The sequence below is a fragment of the Taudactylus pleione genome, unplaced genomic scaffold, assembly GCF_031769625.1.
Source record: "Taudactylus pleione unplaced genomic scaffold, aTauple2 ptg001476l, whole genome shotgun sequence".
Classification (NCBI taxonomy): domain Eukaryota; kingdom Metazoa; phylum Chordata; class Amphibia; order Anura; family Myobatrachidae; genus Taudactylus; species Taudactylus pleione.
Window position 1 is genome coordinate 1,220,720 of NW_028285874.1, and position 17,791 is coordinate 1,238,510.

General features: G+C 40.5%; 1 protein-coding gene across 1 annotated transcript in view; it reads right to left on the reverse strand.

Moving 5' to 3' along the window:
* The window catches only part of LOC148442526 (vomeronasal type-2 receptor 26-like), a 50,657-nt gene that overhangs the window by 2,442 nt on the left and 30,424 nt on the right, over positions 1-17,791 (reverse strand). The window contains exons 3-5 of the mRNA XM_088463868.1: positions 14,561-14,703; positions 10,101-10,316; positions 3,730-3,847 (exon numbers count right to left, since the gene is read on the reverse strand). Coding sequence (XP_088319994.1) covers positions 3,730-3,847; positions 10,101-10,316; positions 14,561-14,703 — 477 coding nt within the window. The remainder of the gene's footprint in view (positions 1-3,729; positions 3,848-10,100; positions 10,317-14,560; positions 14,704-17,791) is intronic.

Consider the following 17,791-nt stretch of genomic DNA (forward strand, 5'->3'; position numbering starts at 1 on the left):
TCTCTCTCTCTCTTTCCCTTTCATTCTCTCTTTCCCTTTCATTCTCTCTTTCTCTCTCCCTTTCATTCTCTTTCTTTCTCTCTCTTTCCTTTCATTCTCTTTCTTTTTCTCTCTCCCTTTCATTCTCTCTCTTTCTCTCTCTTTCTCCCTCTCTCTTTCTCTTTCATTCTCTCTTTCTCTATCTCTTTCCCTTTCATTCTCTTTCTCTCTCTTTCCCTTTCATTCTCTCTCTTTCTCCCTCTCTCTTTCCCTTTCATTCTCTCTTTTTCTCTCTTTCCCTTTCATTCCCTTTCTTTCTCTCTCTCTTTCCCTTTCATTCTCTCTCTTTCTCCCTCTCTCTATCCCTTTCATTCTCTTTCTCTTTTTCCCTTTCATTTTCTTTCTTTCTCTTTCCTTTCATTCTCTCTTTCTCCCTCTCTCTTTCCCTTTCATTCTCTCTTTCTCTGTCTTTCCCTTTCATTCTCTTTCTTTCTCTCTCTCTTTCCCTTTCATTCTCTCTCTTTCTCTCTCTCTTTCACTTTCATTCTCTCTCTTTCCCTTTCATTATCTCTCTTTCTCTCTCTCCCTTTCATTCTCTTACTTTCTCCCTCTCTCTTTCCCTTTCATTCTCTCTCTTTCTCCCTCTCTCTTTCCCTTTCATTCTCTCTCTTTCCCTTTCATTCTCTCTCTTTCTCCCTCTCTATTTCCATTTCTTTCTCTCTTTCTCTCTCTCTTTCCCTTTCATTTTCTCTCTTTCTCCCTCTCTCTTTCCCTTTCATTCTCTCTTTTTCTCTTTCTCCCTCTCTCTTTCCCTTTCATTCTCTCTCTTTCTCCCTCTCTCTTTCCCTTTCATTCTCTCTTTCTCTCTCTCTTTCCCTTTCATTCTCTCTTTCTTTCCCTTTCATTCTCTATTTCTCTCTTTCCATTTCATTCTCTTTCTTTCTCTCTCTCTCTCTCTTTCCCTTTAATTCTCTCTTTTCCCTTTCATTCTCTCTCTTTCTCTCTCTCTCTCCCTTTCATTCTCTTTCTTTCTCTCTCTCTCTTTCCCTTTCATTCTCTTTCTTTTTCTCTCTCCCTTTCATTCTCTCTCTTTCTCCCTCTCTCTTTCTCTCTCTCTTTCCCTTTCATTCTCTTTCTCTCTCTCTTTCCCTTTCATTCTCTATTTCTCTCTTTCCATTTCATTCTCTTTCTTTCTCTCTCTCTCTTTCCCTTTCATTCTCTCTTTCTCTCTCCCTTTCATTCTCTTTCTTTCTCTCTCTCTTTCCCTTTCATTCTCTTTCTTTTTCTCTCTCCCTTTCATTCTCTCTCTTTCTCTCTCTTTCTCCCTCTCTCTTTCTCTTTCATTCTCTCTTTCTCTATCTCTTTCCCTTTCATTCTCTTTCTCTCTCTTTCCCTTTCATTCTCTCTCTTTCTCCCTCTCTCTTTCCCTTTCATTCTCTCTTTTTCTCTCTTTCCCTTTCATTCCCTTTCTTTCTCTCTCTCTTTCCCCTTTCTCTCTCTTTCTCCCTCTCTCTATCCCTTTCATCTTCCTCCTTTCTCTTTTTTCCCTTTCAATTTTCTTTCTTTCTCTCTTCCTTTATTCTCTCTTCTCTCCCTCTCTCTTTCCCTTTCATTCTCTCTTTCTCTGTCTTTCCCTTTCATTCTCTTTCTTTCTCTCTCTCTTTCCCTTTCATTCTCTCTCTTTCTCTCTCTCTTTCACTTTCATTCTCTCTCTTTCCCTTTCATTCTCTCTCTTTCTCTCTCTCCCTTTCATTCTCTTACTTTCTCCCTCTCTTTCCATTTCATGCTATTTATTTCTCTCTCTCCCTTTCATTCTCTCTCTTTCTCTCTCTCTCTTTCCCTTTTATTCTCTCTCTCCCTCTCTCTCTCTCCCTTTCATTCTCTCTCTCCCTCTCTCTCTCTCTTCCTTTCATTATCTACACTTCACATTTATTTTACACATTAATTCAAATTCTTTTTGAGAAAAAAAATAAAAGACAATTGCTGAATCATTTTTCTCATCTTTAGTTGTTACAGTGTCTCCATGTAATCAGCTAAAATGCTGACATTTTGGCTTCTATTTGCACTTCCCCCTGAGAGGGATTCCCTGGGAGAGCTGTCCTTTGCGATTTTGTTCAAGCATATGGTGTTCGAAAACGATGTTATGCTTACGAAGAGTGCATCCTGCCCAATAACTGAAAGCTTACACAAAAATAAAAGTTTCCATGAAAGTTCACTGAAAGCTCAGATTTTTTTTTTTGGCAAAACCTACACATAAAATCCTGCTTTTTACTGTTTTAGAAAGGTGGATTATTAATGAAGCAAGGACCACAAAGTATTTATTTGTGGTGTTTATAAGAGAGAAAATAATAGCAACTTTGTTTTTTAGTTTCTTTTCTCAAAATTTCAAAAATAGAAACTCCATTTTGGCCATTTGGATTCCATTTTTATGACATTAGAATAACTAAAAAGAATAATGGTATTATCTGAAAATACAAAGTCTTCTAAAAAAAAACATTATAATAGTTGTGAACACCACAAAAACAAAAATCTAAAATTTAATGTTGAAAAGTAAACATCATGGATGTCAATAAATAGCCTCAGCACAGGGGTGAGAAAACCCTTAGCAGTGAGGGGTTAAATATGAGCACATCAAAATTAACTGGTTTATTAAAAAAAAAGAACTTTGGTGGCCTCCCATGTAATCTCTGCTGATCCTGAACTGTTCATTTGTAGGACTTTGAGGGATTTCCTGATAATGTTTGGAGTCATTGGAGTGAATCCCTATTTGGTCTTGAGGCATCAAATACATTTTTCCTTTGATTTTAAATTGTGAGCAGAATATACTGTATTTACACTCTATTTTTAAATACAATTAAACATATTACAAAATGATACTGTAGATGTTTTTGGCTTCTGATTCCTTCACAATGTTAACAGCTCTACTTTGCTGATCTGTCCCTCAAGAAACGATTGTATCCTGACTCACACCATTGAATGTTGAAAATCCGACAGCGGGATCATGAGGTTTTGCCTCGGAAAGGGATCCGGGGCTGGCAGGGAGATCCAAGCTGTGGCTTGGATTGTCCCAGATCCCCAAAATTTGAGTGGGTTCAGTTCTCTAAGAACCGGACTCGCTTATCTCTAATTGGAACTTCCTGTTTACTTCACACTTGGGGTGCAAGAGCTGTTATGGTCACTCAATAGGGGAAAACTATTTCTAGTGCTTGTGACACAGAGATCAAAACTCTGGCCTTTGCTTTAAAATAGGCATTGGCATAAAGTTGGCATTGGAGACTATCCACTATTGATACTTACTGAACCTGCGAACCTGTGAGGCCCATGATACATGCCTGTGTGTAAATGAAGGTGAATTATTAATCATTGTGCGGAGAATGCTTAGACCTCGTGAATCTTCTTTCGTGGTGGCAGTAAAATGTAATATTTTGGTAAGTGACCGAGATGTGCCAATATCATGACCAGCTGGTCCAGTTTGTGGTATCTGAGAGTCAGTCCGGGTTCGTGACATGTGGTTTGATACATTCTTTTGTAAATCTAAACCCTTGGGGAACTGACCTGCAAAGGTTTCTCTCATTCCTATTGCACACAACACGCGTTTCACACCATCTTTCTCTATGTGAATACTCACAAATATTGGATAGAATATACCATACATCTTTAAAATGATATCTTGTTAAATATCATATTGCTATAAGATTATAAATATAAATTTTTCAGTTGTACTTGTAAAGTAAAATACTGTACATATACCATTGGATATTTCTCCTTCAGAACATAGCACACAGCCATAACAACATGCATGATATCCTCCACCTGGAGCTTTTCTGAATCCATTAGGACATTTTTCAGAACACTGACCTTGTGGCATCTGTTAAAAGATAAACAATATAATGTTACAAAGTTGTAACATTGGATTTGTGAACTTAAAGTGGACCTGAAAATATTGAGAAAGTGGACTTATTGTGGTCATATTGTCAGTATGGTAGGTGCAAATGACAGGAATTTATTAATAAACTAAAATGAAGTGATCCCAATAGAGCGCACTAGATCCTGTCTTCAATATAATGGCACTATAACCCTAGCTAAATGTGGAATACAATAAATAAGCAATTGGAGTATTATCAATAAAGGGTGTCAAACTCTAATTATAATAAAATATTCTGAAGTTAGTTGCAGTTGTAAATAAAACAAGTAAAGGGCACTAAAATCTTAATTGTATGTTAATCACATTACATGAGCAATCAGAGGGTGTCAAAACCCTTATGTGTCAGACTTAGGTTATTGGAAGTGTTAAATACTACAAATAAAGGACTTTAAGGCCTGAAGGCCTGATTCAGACTTGGGAATAGAGTGATATATCTCTTTCAACTGTGAACCTGAACAAACCATATTGCAATGCAAGGGGTGTAAATACAATACATTTTTTTCCATGTAGAGTAAATACTGGCTGCTTTTGCATGTAGCCCACAAATACTGCACAGCTTTATTATTACTCTACAATTTAGATGTCAGTTTGGAAACACTCCTCCCAAATCTAAATCTCTCTGCACATTTTACATCTGCCCCACCTGTAGTGCAGCATGGTTTTACCTAGATGATCAGTTGAGAGAGATATCTCACTCTATTCCCAAGTCTGAATCAGGCACTGAGTCTGATGCCACATGAACCATTCAAATAACCCCAATAGCGGGCGTTCAAGCTTAAACTCAGTTGTCAGAGCTAAAACTAGGTAGTGAATATGCTGAAAACAACCTATAAAGGGGTCACTAAAATATAAGTCCGATTCTACACATTCAAAGGAAATAGATGGCTCCTCTTGTCCTTTCTCCTTCCTCTTCAAGTGCCTTGCTCACTTTTCCCTTCATTCTTTCTCTCGCCAGCTTCCTCTCATATAGGACTGTCATGATCCGCTGCAATACTGCTGTCCCACAAGTGGTGCTGCTCTCTCCAGTCATGCTACTCTGCTATGTTTCAGCCAGCCTGGTCCCATATTCTCTGTGGCATCATACAAGCATTTTGTATTTATCTGATCCAGCAGCTATGGGCTGCACCTGCGACTGCCCTATTTCAACCTGCTCCATATTCCCATCTGGGTTAGATCATCATGTCAGATTCTTGTGTGTTTGCTAGTGCACTTTTTGTTACATTGGACATCCTGAAAACCTGCACCAGTGTTTCCACACTGGACATCCTGAAAACCTGCACCTGAAAGTGCCTCCATATGGGCAATTTCATTACTCTGCACCTGCTCTCATATTTAGACCACCTTCTGCATTTCCAATATTGATACTATCCTCAAGGAATGTGAATTCAACAATGTTTAACTGCTATGTGTTCCATGCTTATGTATACACAGAGCCACCTGTACATCAGTCAAGGAGATGCCTTTATTTTATGTTTTAAAATAACATAACAATCTAAAAATAATGATGTGTCCATGATACTTTGGGATTGAGTCACAGGAAGATGCAGTTTACCTTGCTGCTGCTGCTGACAGGGTGCATCTGGATCATGGACATTCTCGCCATGTCCAATCAGTATAGGTATGATCCATCTCACCTCCTCCTCATATTCGGTGTAACCAGTAATGGTAGGGGAACCATGACCTGTCCTAAGTGCCATCTTTTGTTCCTCTGACATTTTTGCTTTCACCCTCCTCTTTTTCAGCAATACATCTCAGTATGTTTATATGGCCCTACCTCATTTACAGATGTTAGCATATTATTCCAGAGTTGGCAATTACACAAGACCATTTCTACAGATATGCTGGTTATGCAGCTGAGTAGGGTGTCACATAGAGGAGGGCTCCCTGACCCAGCTGTGGACAGGAACATGCAGCTCAGATGGGCAGGTGGCAGTCAGACTGTGTCACTGTGACACAGCTGCCTGCACTGCACCATTTTTTTATTAGGGGGAAGGGCAGTCTCTAGCTGCAAATTTGTGTATAATCACATTGGTTACATTGGTGACAGTAGGCACTGTGGCGGGAATTGGCACACAGCTGGAGGGACAGTGGAGGAGGACTTGGACGGAGCTGTTACTTAAGTGCCCTTGTGTGAATGGTCTGAGGTGTGGCTTCCCAAATGGGCAGAGCCAGAGGCAGACCCAGGCTGTGCTGGTCAGAGGCAGCCACATCAGTGCAATGTAGGGACATAAACTTCTTATCCCTGGTGACCGGATGGAGCAAAATCTTGGACAGGCATCTAATTGTGACCCATGCAGCCGACAGCATATCAAGGAGCAGAGGATTGTGGGAGGCGGCTGTACAAGTGGAGGCAGACCCTGAGTTTAGACTAACCCTGAGGAATGGGGACCTGTCAGTGACTGACAGCATTAGCTGTCAATTCTGTGATGCTAATTTGCCACTGAAGGAAGAGAATCAGCTCCAACACTGCCTAGTACCCATTGCTTCAGTTTTGCTGCACCTTACAATAGCAGGTTAGACTGATCTCTCTTCAGCAGGAGCCTTGACAGAATTAGTTGCTGTCCCATGAGGTCTCAAGACCCCTTCTTTTTTTTGGGTGCGCGCAACAGTGCCCTTGGGAGTACTGAAAACAATCTTGACAAACCTAAAAATTGGGCATGGACTGGCCCTGACGCCTATGTGGAGTTTTTGATACCTTGCAACCTAAAACCATGTCATAACAGGGCACAATTGCTGACACTAATACTATATTTTCCTCATATGAAAAAACAAATGTTTCTGCCACATGCTGTTTTGCCACCAGCCTCTTCCTCGGTTCCTCCTCAGCCTCCTCCAACACTGCTGGGTCCTTCTCCTCCTCATTCATATCCTTTTTCTGCCTCTCTATACTGACTAAAAAACTGATATGACGGACAAATACTCAAAAGAAAAAAACTATACCAACCCTAGCACAACAGCTAAGGATAGAAAATGTGTGTCTTGAGTAATTTCATGGCATTTCTTGCAGCCTGGTGCAGCTCAATGTGACTAATCAAACAGAACAGTTGTAAGGAACTACCTTTAGAGGGCAAGGTGGGAGAGTTATTTTCACATCATATTTATTATATTCATATATACCCAAATTAGATATGAATGGGTCTTAGTGGTTATAGACTGGAGGTGGTGATTGATTTATGCTGACACTTTAGTGTTTGGACAGATTATGCCTGAACTTTTATTCAGATCATATGAATCTTGTGTATTACACTATATAAATGACTGTAAATGGAATTGGTGCATCAGGCTTAGAGATTGCGCTGTTGGTAGTATGTACTTTTATGAGCTTGGAATATAACATGTTGATCCTGTTTGTAGGGTCACTTTTAAATTGTGCATATGTATTAGAGTATTTTCCTGTTGATGTCTCTGAATTTCTTGTTCGTATTCTGATTTATCCTGGATTATCGGACCTCACCACTTGTGTGGGTTTTTTTTAAATGATTGCTCTTTTTACATTTTTTTATGGCATTTTGTTCTTATTTTATTATGTTCAATTTTCTAATGACTCATTTGTTTCCTAGATACTTTCTGAAAGATGATTGGTATCTTCTACTGATTTCTTATACACTATGTCTTTAGAAACCTTCATTATGAAGAACATTTTGATGGTAAGTTTCCATATCAATGTCTGCATATGAATGAAAGTGTTAAATGGATCTTGTCCTTCCCTGGGGCACATTTTAAGCCCTTTCTTCAACCATCAAAATCTTAGAACTGAAATTAAAAATCATACCTACATCCATGTTCTTATTTGTATTAGAGGTAGAGATGCGGAGGTTATCTTTATTCTTGTTACTTTCTTTTTCTTTCCCACATTTTTGCCCTTATTTATATAATTTTGTACCTTACCAGATGGGTTGGTGGTACATCCTCTTTCCAAAAATGGACAGGTTAGGGAGTTTACGACTTTCTTCATGTAAGCTTAAACCTGTTTTTAAGGGCACCTCATCATTTCTTCTTTGCTCATCTTCTTTGGGAACTGGCATTGCCGGCGGTTCGATTCCCGGCAGTGGCAGGCCGACATCAGCAGAGTTTCCAGCAGTGGAAGCCCGACAGTGCTGGAAATACTGATCATGGATAGGTAAGTATTGTCTAACCTAACCTAACTCCCCTAACCCTAACCCTCCGTATGGGTGCTTAACCCTAACCTCCCTCCAAGTGCCTAACCCTAATCCCTGCTCTAAATGCCTAATCCTAACCACACCCTTCCCTGCTGCCTAAACATAAGTCCCCTGGGGGGGTGCCTAACCCTAAATCCCCCCGCGGTGCCTAACCCTAACCCTCCCTCCCCCTAGCCTAACCCTCCCGGGGGGTGCCTAACCCTAATCCCCCCTGGGAGCCCTAAACCTAACCCTCCCCCCACGTGGCTGTAAGCTCACTGCGCCCGGCATCACTACGATCGGGATGCCGGGCGCCGGTCTCCCGGCATCAGGGAAATGCCGGGCGTCTACATCTAGATGCCCGGCATTTCACCCTCACTGAGATATGATAGTCGGGAAGCGGGCTGCTGGTATTAAGGTAGTTGGCTTCCCGATTGCATATCCTTCTTTGTACAACCTTTAATTGATTTAGTTCCTCTATTTACCTCTTGGCATGGATTTTTTTTTCTTTCGTTTGAGTGATGGGTATCTGTTGTCTCTAAAATGATTTAGCTCATCTTTCTATTCATATTCTCTTTTCCTATAGGTTTATTGCTTTCTCCTTACAGTTATTGGCACATAAACAGTGTTTGCACAAGTAATTACTGAGCTGGTTATTATGTAATGAAAGAACAATTTACTAATGTAGTAAAGCAGAAAAAAAAATTTGTAAAAATAACAGAATTAAAATCAGATCTAGTAAGGCATATCACATAAGATTAATTGTTAGATATCTATAGCATGTCACATATGGGAAGGCTGACGGAAGTCCACTCAGCCTGACAGGGGTTTAACACTGATAAAGAGCCAGGTGTGTGTTCAAAAAACTCTTATGCTGGGTATACATTAGCCGATGTGTACTCAGCACATTTTCATCTTCGGTGGGACCCAGCATAAGCAAGTGCATACACACTTGCCGATGGCGGGAGCAATGGAATGATGGTGGGGGGGCATGCTGCATTCGACAGCTTGGCCCCTGCTGACAATATCGCCTATCGGACCAGGAAGCACGATTTCACTGACGATGCGTGAGAGTAGCATCATCAGCCACATATCTGGTACACACTGGCCGATGTGGACCATATGTTGTACGATCCACCAGATCAGACGACATGTCATCTAGTGTGTACCTGGCTTTAGTGATATTTTCCACTTCACTGTGAATCCAACCAATCAGTTGGCTGCTGGGGGGTGGAGTTTGTGGCTTAGGAGTTTTCATTTAATATTGTCGAGTGATTTTATGATTTTCTATAACTCTGGACTTGTGCACTATGGTTTATTTCTTTAGGATGACTGGAGACCAGTAACCATTATACAGTTCATATTCATTTGAGCCATTTACAAAGGTCCCAAGCAGCCCTATCACTGACTAACAGGGACCTTCTCTTTAGCCACCGGACAACTTTTCCGGCATTGGTCACCCAGATATAGCCCCCAGACAGTGTTTTAAACCTTAAACCCCCCTTCCCCTCCCAATCTGACGTGCAAACAATACTCTTCTTAAGGGACTTGCTCACAACTGTTCTGATTGATTAGTCACATTCAGCTGCATCAGGCTGCAAGAAATGCTCTGAAATTACTGAAGACACACATTTTCTATCCTCCAAATGCATGACTTCCCTTGGCTTAACAGCTAAACACCTCTGGTTCCTCTGTATCACACTGCTCCTTTTGCCACAATACAATAAATATAATAAGGCAACATCCATTGTTGTGAGCTTTATGCTTTTATGGGCATAGCTCCTTACTATTTTACACACTCCTTTATTGAATGTCACTGTTATTTATTTATGTGGCACTAACTTCATCAGTTTCAAATTAGAAATTAGGGCACAGTCTCGAAATGATGCCTGAAGGGTGTTTTAATGTGATGGCCTTGCTCATAATTGGGCTATTTAGGTTCCTAGATTAGCTGTCCATGGCAGAATTACTACCTGTGCCACGAGTGCCCCATGTGTCAGCCTGCTGTGGTACTTTTCATTTTAAACATTTTATCTAAATGTAACTATGTAACATACTTTTCCAGTATTCCAGTGTATTCTCCTTGAGTCAATGTTTATCTGCTTTCCATCAAATGTTCCCGCGTTTATAAAATATACTATAGATTGTTTTTCACCAGCAATAGTCACCCAGTTTTCAAGGACTAAATGAGAAGACAGTTCTCCTTTTTCATTAAAATATATTTCTTTACCATATTTATCTTTATACATAACCATTTTTATGTAGGCATGAAGCTTTCACCAATAAAAGAGTAAGAGACTTAATGTTAGAGATAAATATTTAAGAGCATATGTATAAAACATATACTGTATAGTTACAGTAGTACACTAGATTGGTACAGCAGAGTCAGAATACAGCAATGATACAGTAGGTGTTGTTATCATTTTGTCGGGTTCCGGACTATAGATAGACAATAAAAAGGTTGACAATGTCTAGATAAACACCAGATGTTAGACACTCAATAGGTGTACTGGGACAAAATGTTAACACACTAAATGTCGACATGTAAGAAGGTCAACAGGTACAAATGGTCGACAGGGTCAAAAGATTGACACAAAAATGGTCAAAACAGTTTTTCTTTTAGGGTTAAAAACACTTACTGGAGGGTTAGTGTTAGGCACTTACCCCAATGGTTAGGGTTAGGCACTTACCCTGACATGTAGAGATAGGCACCAGGGGGGAGGGTTAAGCACTTACCGGAGGATCAGGGTTAGGCAGTAGAAAGGATAGTTACACACCTACCCCAATAGTTAGGGTTAGGCAACAGGAGTGAGGGTTAGGGTTAGGCACCAAGGGGAGGGTTAGTGTTAGGCTGAAGATTAGGGCTAGAAAACAAAAAAATGACCATTTTTGTGTCAACCTTTTGAACCTGTCAACCATTTGTACACGTCGACATCCTTACATGTCAACCTTTAGTGTGTCAACCTTTTGTCCCTTCGACCTTTTGTCCCAGTCGACCTATTGACTGTCTAACATCTGGTGTCTATCTAGACAATGTTGAACCTTTTTACACTCTATCTGTTACTCCACACCAAATTTTTACATATAGAATAGATAAGTTTCCAATTTAGATTGATCAGGCTACATATGTCATTCATTGAATTGTTTGATTACATATCACCCACATAGGACCAGTGAGAATACAAGTGACACATCATGTTTGCAGATCTCACTGAACCTCAGTGTGACTTGGGGCCATATTCCAGATCAGTGCAAACTAGTAATAGTGATGTCCTAGACCAAACATGATCATAGCCTGGATCCACCATGATCCCATAGCCCATATGCATGGATACAGCATTGGGATGTGATTAGAATGATTGTACCTTTTTGGGTGGATCCTTCAAATGTTTTTGGCAGATTGAGGTCCGCCAACTATGGGCCTGATTCAGAGATGGATGGAATTGCAGAGCCTCACACAAGCAGCTGAACAATTCTGTCCATCTAAAATTCTAATGCAGCAGGAGGTGCCTTAGAAAACAGACACCTCCTGGCTGCATCTGCGATCCCAGCACTGCGAGTGAGGTCCCAGCCTGGGATCACCATCTCAACCATCGTGATCATGGGTTGCAATGGTTGCCCCTTTGGCCAGGCTGTGGTAGCTGATGTCTACCACAGCCTGACTGGGTCCTGGCAGTTTGCAAGGCCAGGAAATCTGCATACACCACTGCAGACCCTGTCCTCATCCCTCCTGGAAAACTGGGCAATGACATGGCCCAGGAATGCCCCCACACTGCCCCAAAAATGCTGCACCATGGCAATAATGCCTCGGCTTGGGAAGGTGTGCGGTTTAGATCACAGGAGCCATTCTGCACATGCACCCACCACTTAGCATCGGAGATGTACTCTAACCATCGGGTTAGTGTACATCTCTGAATCAGGCCCCATGTCCTGGTGTTTTAAATAATGAAAATTATGTCCTATAACCCTGTATATTAATAGAAAACTGGCATTGAAAAGACTACATTTATGGAATACAACTACAGTACATTAAATATATGTGACAGCAAAGATATTGTTTCTCTACAAGTGAATTTGCCTTAGTGTATAGAAATGCATCATGGGGGTACATTTACTAAAGATCGGTTTTGAGTCTATTTAAAAACCAATGGGTATATCGATGATTATCAAAGTCAGTTTACAGTTGAAAAAAACAGCATTTACTATGCATTGGTTTTGACTGTCATTAAAGGGTTGACATCAGTGCCTGTCAGATTTTGAAACCCCTATACTGCAGGAGATCTATTGGCAAACCCACTGTCAATCTGCTGCAGAGGTGAAGCCTGTCTGGGGTTATGTTTAATAATGCAGTGTAATCTATTGTATCTGTGTAGGATACCACAATTGCGAGTGTCTCCACCTAAGCTTGACTTCTCTTGGGGAATAACTTGCTTAGGGAAATCATATTGAACAGTTTTATTGTAAAGAGTGATATATCGAGCATGCACTACAATTCACTATAAATACAATATACACTATAATAACTAATACCACTTTCACACAGAAAAAGTAAAAATCCTGGCTTTTACCAGGCATTTGCATGCTGGGTTATTTTGCCCAGCCTAAACCCCCCTTCAGACATAAGAGCAAATTACCGGGTCAAACATTTCTATCCGGTAATTTGCTGATCAACACGGGTCATTTTTCTTTCTGAAAGGGTCAATCCGGGTCAAAATTTCCAGGTCTCTGACCCTGGTAGAAACTTGGGTTCGAAGTCCTGGGAATTTCTACACAGTTGACCCTTTCATACAGAAAAAGGACAAGTAGCAGCAAATTACTGGGTAGAAATGTTTGACCCAGTAATTTGGTTTTCTGTCTGAAAGGGGTATTACACACATGTTAAACAAAAGGTTTTATTTTCTTTTTAGGAACTCTTCTTCTTTGAACCTGCATAAAGGATTCTACTACAGGTGAGGTTTAGTGAAAATGTCTACAATGCCACATTACTTTATGCCACCAGTGTAATAATTAATAATGGACATCTTAATATGCCTCAGATGCTGAGTTACAGTAAAGTCACACATTAAACTCTCCATTCTGGGATCAGACTATTATTTCTCAAGTTTATTTTTTGTGAGTTACGTAAGAGTTTAAGACTCACAGCCTATTATATTTGGAGAGTTGTATGTTTTACATGAGCAACATGTGGATGGCGTGTTTTACCGGTGCGAGGATGGTTGTTGTGAGTTTGATGCAAGTTCTCAAACCTATTACATATGATGAATGCAAAATTGCATGTTTTAAGAAATCACCATCTATAACATTTACCCCTTAATGTATAGGAGTAATATAGGGATTTATGTCTCTTTATGAAATAGAGCCACTTTACATGTAAATTTTTGAGGCAGCTGTCTGGATGATGTTAGTGCACAGCAATACTACAGACCGATCAGATTAATTTTTGGAGCTCTACTTACTTGCAGATGAGAGCAAGTTGTTTCTAATTGAATTGGCCCCATTGTATTCCTGTGTGTCTAAATGTAGCACTCCAGACTGTGCTGAGGATTCTGCCCTAATACCTTAATGTTATATTACACATTCAGAGACCAAAATATTACACATGATGCGGTAAAATCCCTTAAAGTTATCCAAGGTTGTTGGTGCTCCCCGGGAGTACAAAGGTACATATTCAAACAAAATTATGTCTAAGAGAATAAGACTGGGAAGAAAAACTCATTTTTGAGGCATTTAAGAGTGCCCCCATAAGGAGTTTTTCTTGCCAGCCTTATTCTCTTAGACAGAATTTTGTTTGAATGTCTAAATGTAGCAACCTGATTTAATCCTTGTAGCCAGACCATTGTGTTTTATATTCTGGTCCACTTGAGGTGCTGTGAACTAGAGTGAAGTTGGTCCTACCCTGCAGCCTGAGGCTTTTCTGTGAGTATAAGAAAGAACAATGCAGTGCAGCAAATGTCCTTCAAGCTACAAGGAAATCCAGATAACAAGCAAGACTTTTGGTTCCATTGGATTATGAGAGCCTCAGGTGCAGTGCTTGGTGTAAGCTAATGTGATATCCCAATGTAGTAAGGATGATAATTGTATGGTGCGTGTACTGATCAGAGTTAACTTGGTGGGGAAGTCTTTCAGCAACAGCTCTTCACTAAAGTCACATCTCATCAGAGAGGCAAGGATTCCCCAGGCACAGAGAGATGCAACACACTTCAGCTGCAATCTAACAACAATGTTTTATTCCAAAATCTGGTGAAATAATTGGAAAGTTCTCATCTAATGTATCACTAGTGGATCAGTTCTCCCTCTGTACTTGGGTAAAGGCAGGTATGGTAACAACTGCTTGCTCCATGCAGTAAGTGTAAGTGACTCCAGATGCAGAGATACCTGCAACCCAATCAGTTTTTGCTTTATGCTGTTTCCTCAAACTCCTCCTTTCTCTGTTCACTGATCTCTCCTTTATTTCTTACTCTCAGTGGCTGTGTGTAATCCCACTGCCAAGCCTTGAAGCTGTCTTTTTCCTTCTCACCTTGATGTGCAGATCACCCAGCACCTCCTTGTCCAGCTCTGCCTCCCCTACAACTGTCACTAATACCAGGGATGTGCAGTCTGGGTAGGAAGGGGTGGCAGAGCCTCCCTTGTCATACTCCGTGTCAGACTGCAATGTTTTGACTAAAAAATATTATACTACAAAGAAGATATTTATAACTTATTTATTCTCTGAAAACCCCACAACCACTTTTTTAAAGTTGGATACTATGGGTATCAAGAGCGCAAATACCCGTGGTAATCCAAAATTGGGCAAGAGGGGCTAAAGGTTTTTTTCCTTGCTAAAACTAGCGCCCAAATGAATATGCCACATTGATTAATATTATGTGTGTGTTTTTGTAACAATAAAGAGCATAGTGATATTATTCTGGTCTCTTTACCTAAATCAGTGGTTCTCAATCTCAAAGTATCCCTAACAGGTCATGTTTCTGTACCGATTTAACCACTTAACTGATGAATTATTTTTCCAAAAACCGCTCCAAAATTGTCGGTTTCTTTTATAATTGAATTAGGTCAAGAACATCATTTTAAACTTATCCATCACTATTTTATTTAAAAAATATATATTTTTAAAACACAGTATACCATAAAAATAGCAATTTTTAAGTTATACTGTAGTGATGGCCATTGAAAGCTGTACCATCGATGGTTCAACCATCGTTAGAAGCCACCAATTCTTTAGCAATTGGTCAAGATCTGTGTAGACCACAACTGCTGATGTTTCCTAAACATCGATTGAGGGTTACCATCAATGGTGCAACATTGATAGTCACCAGCAATGGCAAACCACTTTTTTTCAGGTATACCATTGATGGTTCACAAACCATCAATAGTCAGCTGTCATCCCTATTGAGAGGCTCTGTGATATCTATCGATATATATATATATATACAGTCAGGTCCATAAATATTGGGACATTGACAGAATTTTCAGATTTTGTCCTCTATTCACCACCACAATTGCTTTGAAATGAAACAAACAAGATGTGATTTAACTGCAGACTTTCAGATTTAATTTGAGGGTAAATACATCCAAATCAGGTGAACGGTGTAGGAATTACAACGGTTTCTATATGTGCCTCCCACTTTTTAAGGGGCCAAAAGTAATGGGACAAAATAAACAATCCTAAATCTAACTTCACTGATTCACTGATGAGGTGGTATGTTTTGGATCATGAGCAGTTCCTTTCCTTCTCTTCTCTTCCCATCACTCTGGTACAAGTTGATCTTTGTCTCATCTGTCAATAGGATGTTGTTCCAGAACTGTAATGGCTTTTTTAGATGTTGTTTAGCAAACTCTATTCTGGTCTTCGTGTTTTTGTGGCTCACCAATGGTTTGCATCTTGTGGTGAAACCTCTATATTCACTCTTGTGAAGTGTTCTCTTGATTGTTGACTTTGACACATATACATCTACCTCCTGGAGAGTGTTCTTGATTTGGCCAACTGTTGTGAAGGGGTTTTTCTTCACCAGGGAAATAATTATTTTGTCATCCACCACAGTTGTTTTCCGTGGTCTTCCCGGGTCTTTTAGTGTTGCTGAGCTCTCCGGTGCATTCTTTCTTTTTAAGAATGTTCCAAACAGTTGATTTGGCCAAACCTAATGTTTTTGCTATCTCTCTGATGGGTTTGTTTTGATTTTTTAGCCTAATGATGGTTTGCTTCACTGATAGTGACAGCTCTTTGGATCTCATATTGAGAGTCGACAGCAACTGATTCCAAATGCAAATGTCATACCTAGAATCAACTCCAGACCTTTTATTTGCTTAATTGATAATTAAATAATGAGGAAATAGGCCACACCTGTCCATGAAATAGCTTTTGAGTTGATAGTCCCATTACTTTTGGCCCCTTAAAAGTGGGAGGCACATATTGAAACTGTTGTAATTCCTACACCGTTCACCCGATTTGGATGTAATTACCCTCAAATTAAATCTGAAAGTCTGCAGTTAAAGCAAATCTTGTTTGTTTCATTCCAAAGCCATTGTGGTGGTGAATAGAGGCCAAAATAAGAAAATTCTGTCAATGACCCAAAATTTATGGACCTGACTGTATATATATATATATATATATATATACACATACACATATTTATATATATATATATATAAATACACATACACGTATATATATATATGTATATATATATACTCATACAGATATATATATATATATATATATCTATATATATATGTATGTATGTATTGTGATAGGATCACTGGTAAAGTGGTCTGTGGCAGGTACATTTGTCCCAGATTCCTGTCTTATGTGTTTTAAACCCCTATATATATATATACCCATATATATATATATACATACACACACACATATATATATATATATATATATATATATAATAGCCCTTATAAAATCGGGCATCATTCGGGAGGAGCTGAGGCCAGATTGACTGTGCTGGGCTACCTGGAACTGGAAGCAGCAGCCAAAGCCACGGCTGCTGCTCCTTCACACATAGTGATCACTGTAGTTCCGGAGCCGTGGCAGGAAGGTGTCCCGCTGGCGGCCTGGATACATAGCAGCGGCGGCTACCAGAGCCACCACTGCTCCTTCACACACAGTGGGCCTGATTCAGACCCACTCGTGAGCGCTGAGCGCTTGCAAGTGGGTCGATGTTGCCCTAGTGCGCATGCGCATGACGGAGGCTGCTCAATCGTGCGCATGCACGAGACCCAGCTAGCGACGGGGTCTTGCACCAAAGGGGGCGTACTGTCGATGGTGAGTGACAGCACGCCCCATTTGGTGGGCGTGCCGGGGGAGTGGCTGCCAGATGGAGGCATTCCCATGGGAACGCCTACCATCTGGGTCCGGCCCCACTGACATCACTAGTGATGTCAGTGGGAGTGATTTTGTCTCTGATAGAGCCAAAATCACTCCAGGGCTTGCAGTCACCGAGACCCTACCACAGAGTCTCGTCACAAGCCCAATGGTTGCGAAGGTCAACACCATAGCCACCATCTTTTTGGCCGCTCGCATATGCTGTAGGTGGTCATCCACAGTTATGCGAGCGGCCAGGAGGCCACTCCAAGTTTAGGTAGGAGGGCCGTGAGCAAGCGCTCTGGTCAGAGCGTCCAGCTCTGAATCAGGCCATGTGATCATATATGATCACTGTAGATCCAGAGCCGTGGCGGGAGGGTGTCCTGCTGGCGGCCCGGATACATAGCAGCAGCGGCAGCTACCAGAGCTGCCGCTACTGCT